Genomic DNA, 6,474 nt, shown 5'->3' with positions numbered 1-6,474 from the left:
AAGCAGCACTTCTAAAAACACTGCAACAATAAATGGACATTGTGTAATGCATTGCGTGTGTTTGTTTGAATCTGTTACACAGTATTTCACTCAAGCCTTGGATAATGACTTGTTTTATTTAGCATTCAGCTAAAATCATGCAGAATTCCAGACAGTTGGTAACGGTTCGTGATGAAGATGAGCTGGTCTTTACGGTGTGTGGCAGACCTGCAGCAGTCCTTCGCTCCACAGCCCCAGCAGCAGACCTGCTTTATCTTCATCCTGCAGGAGCTGCAGCTGTGCAGCCGGGACACGATCGACTCGCAGCAGCTGCTCCAGAGCCGCCAGATGAGACGAGGGGAAGCGCAGACCCTGAAACTGAAGACGCTCAGCGTGAGAACCACACCACTGGACAATCGAGACAAGTGGGTGCTGTTAGTCTGAGACAGGGGTAGGCAAGTTCGGTCCCAGAGAGCCACAGACCTGCAGAGTTCAGCTTCAACCTTAATCAAACACACCTGAACAAGCTCATCAATCCACTCAGGATTACAAAGGTACAGACAGGTGAGGTTTTTTTTTTTTTTTCAGGGTTGGAGCTGAACTGTGCAGGACTGCGGCTCTCTAGGACCAAACTTGCCTACCCCTGGTCTGAGAGCGGACGCACCTGTGAGACCACCTCCTCCTCATCTTCCTCTTCCTCTTCATCAGATGTTCCCATCATATGCATTTCTCTCTTGTTCTTTAAAGAATGCAACACAAACACCACCAGCTCTGTGGCCTCGTCCTGATCAGAGAGAGATGGATGCAGTGAGAACTTCCTTTGTTTGAGAGAGTGTGTGTGTGTGTGTGTGTGTGTGTGTGTGAGACTACTGGTCAAAAGATTACAAAACAATATTCAGCAGCACAACCGTTTTCAACATTGATGATAATCAGAAATGTTTCTTGAGCAATAAATCATCATATTATTCTGATTTCTGAAGATCATGTGACACTGAAGACTGGAGGAATGATGCTGAAAATACAGCGGAGCATCACAGAAATAAATTACACTTTAACACAGATTCACATAGAAAAGTTATTTTACATTCTAATATTATTTCTTACAGTGTTTTTGATCAAATAAGTGCAGCCTCGGTGAGCAGAAGGGACTTCCTTTCAGAAACATTAATATGCTGATTATTACAAACTTTTGACTGGTAGTGTGTACATATTTTATATAAAGGTGTGTGAGACTCTTACAGTGTTTTCCTGACTGGGCTCCACCGTTAGAAGAAGATGCTCTTTGAACCGGAGAGACACTGTGTCCTCTAGAGACGGCGGTTTCCCAGCTGAAAGAGAAGAGAGAAAGCGATCATCGTCACAGACGTCAGTGTTGCATCAAACAGCAGGCCTGAGAGACTCACCGGGTTCGAGTTCGGCCTGATCCAGCAGGTACGGTGGCAGTCTGTGGGAGATGAAGTCTCGTTTCATAGCAGTGGACCGCAACTCATGATCACTGCGCTCGAGAGCGTCAGCCAGACGCCGCAGAAACACACTCATCCGCTTATTAACGTCAGAACCGAAGCTTGGAGCCTGAGGCATCAGGACGAGGAAACACACACACACACACACAGTGTTAGAGCCAGAGTCAGAGATTAGAGAGCTGATGGGGAAGCTGTGCTCACCGTCAGGAGGTTACGAGGTAAACCGGATCGCATCTCACCGTCTCGCTTCATGCAGTCGAACACGCAGCCGGGAATAACGTCTAGCATGAAGTCACCCCACGACCTGAAACAAGAGCTCACATCTGAACCCTCATGTATTTTTGAGCTGTCAGAAATACTACATTTTTACATGTTTGAGTGTAGTTTGGCTGGGAATCCAGTGCTTTCCCACACTACCACAGTTACACGTTCAAATCTTTAAAAAAAATGCTCTTATGTTTATTTATTTTGTAACACATGAGAACTATTCATGTTGGAGGTTTACTCTTTTTACCTGTTTGTTTTCCCAGAGTTTCTGCAGGTCTTATCAAAATAAAAAATTTTTTTTTTTACACTGTAGACATATGACATTTAAAACATTTTAATTCCTGTTTTCCAAGTAATTTATCAAAACGAAGTGAGTTTGATTAAAACAAGAACAAATTTCTGCCAAATCAACTTCAAAGGACAAAGCATATTTTTGACTATTGACAGAAATTTGTTCTTGTTTTAATAAACTCATTCCATTCGTTTTAGTTTCTCAGAGAACAAGACTTCATATCTTCACTTTGCATCTCCAGTAAATGTGTCTTGATTTAAGGATGTTTAGATATTTGTACTGGAAAACAAGACGGAAATACTGAAGCAACTTTAAATGCCACAAATGTATGAGTTTAAGAGTTTCTGTTCTGATTTAAGACCTTTTTAAGCCTTTTATTTGTGGAAGGGTAAATTTAGACTTTTAAAACCCACAGAAACCCTGTTTCTCAGAATGTGACTAGTGCTGAATTATACTGAAACTAATGGGGTGCTCTCAAAGCTGTCTAGAGTCTGAAACGTGTGATGGAGCGCAGACGTACATGTTCTGGTAGGTGCTGAGTGTGAGGTGAGTGGACCGCTCCACGCCGGCCGGTGTGTCCGCCTGATGGATGGTTCCTCTGGGGAAATACAGCAGGTCTCCAGGCTAGAGGAAAAACAGCAGGTTCAAGCACAAGAGTACATGCATATGCCTCAACATCTGCTCTCTCTTCAGTCTCAAACCTGCAGGATGAAGTCGTGTGTTGGGGGCCCGATGCGGTCCTCTGGCTCCAGGCTGTACTCGCGAGCCAGAGGGACAGTGGGCTGGTAAAGCCTCCAGTGTTTCTGTCCCTCCAGCTGAAGGATCAGCACCTAAACAGACACCAGCAAAACATGAAGGTCAGTCGTGAGGACACTGGAGGGTATAAAAAGAAATACATAAAAACACTCAAAACAAATCAAAATAGTGATCTGACACACAGTAATGCTGAATATCGTTTTATTGTCTATCTGTAGGAACAAAGGGTCTGGGGACACAAATTGTGGAGTAAAAATGATGAATGTTTTTCTATTGAAGTAAAAAGATTATACCCTTGGGGTCAGATGGGCCACCAAAATTGGCATGGTGTAACAATTGTAATTAATGGGGTTATTTAATATTTTCATGAGCTAATGTTTGTCAACTAGTTTATCTGACAGGACTAGTGTTTGTCTGACAGGACTAGCGTCAGTGTACTAGTGTTTGTCTGACAGGACTAGCGTCAGTGTACTAGTGTTTGTCTGACAGGACTAGCGTCAGTGAACTAGTGTTTGTCTGACAGGACTAGCGTTTGTCTGACAGGACTAGCGTCAGTGAACTAGTGTTTGTCTGACAGGACTAGTGTTTGTCTGACAGGACTAGCGTCAGTGTACTAGTGTTTGTCTGACAGGACTAGTGTTTGTCTGACAGGACTAGCGTCAGTGTACTAGTGTTTGTCTGACAGGACTAGCGTCAGTGAACTGGTGTTTGTCTGACAGGAATAGCGTCAGTGAACTAGTGTTTGTCTGACAGGACTAGTGTTTGTCTGACAGGACTAGCGTCAGTGAACTAGTGTTTGTCTGACAGGACTAGCGTCAGTGAACTAGTGTTTGTCTGACAGGACTAGCGTCAGTGTACTAGTGTTTGTCTGACAGGACTAGCGTCAGTGTACTAGTGTTTGTCTGACAGGACTAGCGTCAGTGTACTAGTGTTTGTCTGACAGGACTAGCGTCAGTGTACTAGTGTTTGTCTGACAGGACTAGCGTCAGTGAACTAGTGTTTGTCTGACAGGACTAGCGTCAGTGAACTAGTGTTTGTCTGACAGGACTAGCGTCAGTGAACTAGTGTTTGTCTGACAGGACTAGCGTCAGTGTACTAGTGTTTGTCTGACAGGACTAGCGTCAGTGTACTAGTGTTTGTCTGACAGGACTAGCGTTAGTGAACTAGTGTTTGTCTGACAGGACTAGCGTTAGTGAACTAGTGTTTGTCTGACAGGACTAGCGTCAGTGAACTGGTGTTCGTATGGATCACAGACCTCCACATCGTCGTAGTGTGGTGGGAGGCCCTGTGAGGCCTGAGGAGTGATGTAGACGTTGGATCCGACCAGTGAGCCAAAGAAACTCTCCAGCTGCTCCTGAATGCGCCACAGCTCATCCTGCAGACACATGAAGAACAGGTCAGCTTCCCCACAAACAGCGTGGGCCAGAATTCCTCTCCGCCAGTCTGACCTTAAACCTTTGTGGCTGGTGCAGCTGAATGGTGGCTCTCCTCTCCTCCAAGTCCTTCTTCAGCTGGCTGAACTTAACTTTCCCTGCTTTATTCAGCACTTTCTTCTTGCCGTTCACACAGCGGCAGACGTTGAGGTCCGTGGCATATCGCAGGCCGCGAGCGCAGAGCTGCTTCACATCTGACAGCTGGAAAAGAGAGCTGTAGTAAGAGGCCAGATCCGGATCGGACCGGTGTAGGACCAGCGGCTTCTGCTCCCAGTACTGCAGGAAGAACTCATCCAGCCTGACCGGACTGATCAGACTCTGGAAGAAATCACGCGGCGAGTCGAAGCACAGGGGAGCAGAGCCATTCACTAACTTCATCTGCTTGACAGGCACATCATCATCATCCTCATCTTCCTGCTGTCCATCACGCCGCCTCACTCTTCTGCCTTTATTTGGCATCTCTGTGGAGTAAAGATGCTCTAAATATCAAGTTATTCTTGATCCCAAAGATTAGAAAATGAAAATAACCTAAACCTGCTTACACTGGGAAAAGCGCTGTGCTTAAGCAGTATCTTTATCTTGATATACAAAACAAAAACAATGAGAAAGATATTTAGCCTTAGTAACATTAGTGCATGTAACATTTAATACCATGTCTTTTTAATTTAAGGCCTTAATTTGTAGAAGGAATATATTAAGGACAATATTTTCATGCAAACACCTTAAAGAAGTGTTAGAGGAGGAGAAAAGTGAATGTTATATGCAAACATTAAAAGTAAATTAGTAATTTTAAAACTCATCGTGACTGTCTAACTAAATTACAAAATGCAATTAATGATTTCACATTTTATCACCACTTCAATATCGAGGCACATATGCAATACAAAATGGAATTGAATGTAAAGAATTATTTCCATTACAGATTATTTCCAGTTTAATAAAGCTTTTCTTTACCGATAAAAAAGTTAAGTTTAGATTGTTTTTCTTTTATTTCGTTTTTAAAACAGACTTCGTAACAGACATGTTTAATATTCCCACTCTTCTGGAGAGAATTTCTCAACAAATAAAAGCAAAAAACAAAACAAAAATCTTATTATATACATGTTATCTTATATATATACACCGGTACATAAAATAAAAAAAAACTAAATATTCCAGTCATGGTCTTTATGATAAATGATATACAAGCAAATAACTGACTCGTTTAACAATCGCGATTCTGCTAAACATGCAGTGACTTACCGACGAGAGCAACACAAACCCACGTGCGCTTCTTCTTCTTCTTCTTCTTCTTCTTCTTCTTCTTCTTCCTCTTCGGTGTTTCACGGAAGCTGGCATCCAGATTGTTGCATTACTGCCATCTTCTGTTCATATTTATCTCATGCTTTATTCTCCTATCCAGTCCAGTTTCCTTTAGATCAGGGGTGGGGAACGTTGATCCTGGAGGGCTTGTGTCCCTGCTGAGTTTAGCTCCAACCCTGAAAAAAAAACCTTCTTGTATACTGAAGACTTTGATTAGCCTTGTTCAGGTGTGTTTGATTAGGGTTAGAGCCTGTTTTAGATAGTCAAAATATGATTTGATTTGAGGATATATTCCACGGTCTCCTTTTCCTGACAATATTTACACAAACCTGTTGGATGCCTTCCCATAGTATGAAGGGTGCATGGTATTTAAGTTACTGTGTCCCATTCTTAACCTACTTAAAAGGATTTGCTCTTTTCTGTTTCTCCCCTTACCTTTAATATCACCCACTATGTTTTGTACTGAGTAACAGTGTCTTCCTTTTGTTTAATTTTTCGATTGCTGTTTCCATTTCTCCATAATTTAATTCCAAACTATGCTCTTTCCCTCTGACTTGGCTAATTTGATATGTATGTCAACATTTTCCTTTTTACTGCCTTCTTTGCTAGCTTGTCTGCTTCCCCATTTCCTTGAATACCATTTCCTTGTGTTCTGTGTTACTTGTGTTCATACTCATCACCTGCAGACATATTTCTGAATCCAGCAGTATCATGTTAAGATTTTAATGAAATGTTAACCAGTGACAAGCAGAACAGACAAGCACCTCATTCAGAAATGTACACCATTCTTCAAATGAAGTGTCTGTGATGAGACATAAGACTCCAGTAGAAGGCCTTGGGTTTGAGTTAGTGATTAGCTTGATTAGCTGATTGGCATGTCACCATATTTTAATTTGTTGAGATAGTATTGGTAGGTTTTTGTTAAATGCGAGCCAAAAATCATCACAATTAAAAGAACCAGAAACTTAAACTACTTAAATTT

General features: G+C 42.3%; 1 protein-coding gene across 1 annotated transcript; it reads right to left on the bottom strand.

The window, feature by feature from the left end:
* Window positions 1-97: 97 nt before the first annotated feature.
* LOC113088320 (ribosomal oxygenase 2-like) lies at window positions 98-5,566 on the bottom strand. The gene is made up of 10 exons (XM_026255751.1): window positions 5,433-5,566; window positions 4,206-4,651; window positions 4,013-4,132; window positions 2,703-2,831; window positions 2,522-2,625; window positions 1,644-1,746; window positions 1,383-1,551; window positions 1,219-1,307; window positions 644-763; window positions 98-357 (listed from the first exon to the last, which is right to left on the bottom strand). The coding sequence occupies exons 2-10, from the start codon at window positions 4,647-4,649 to the stop codon at window positions 190-192; spliced, it is 1,446 nt and encodes a 481-aa protein (XP_026111536.1). The 5' UTR covers window positions 4,650-4,651; window positions 5,433-5,566; the 3' UTR covers window positions 98-189.
* Window positions 5,567-6,474: the final 908 nt, after the last annotated feature.

This window comes from Carassius auratus, unplaced genomic scaffold, assembly GCF_003368295.1.
Source record: "Carassius auratus strain Wakin unplaced genomic scaffold, ASM336829v1 scaf_tig00046076, whole genome shotgun sequence".
NCBI classification, from domain to species: domain Eukaryota; kingdom Metazoa; phylum Chordata; class Actinopteri; order Cypriniformes; family Cyprinidae; genus Carassius; species Carassius auratus.
The sequence above is the reverse complement of the archived record's forward strand: the minus strand, read 5'-3'. Positions and strand labels throughout refer to the sequence as shown.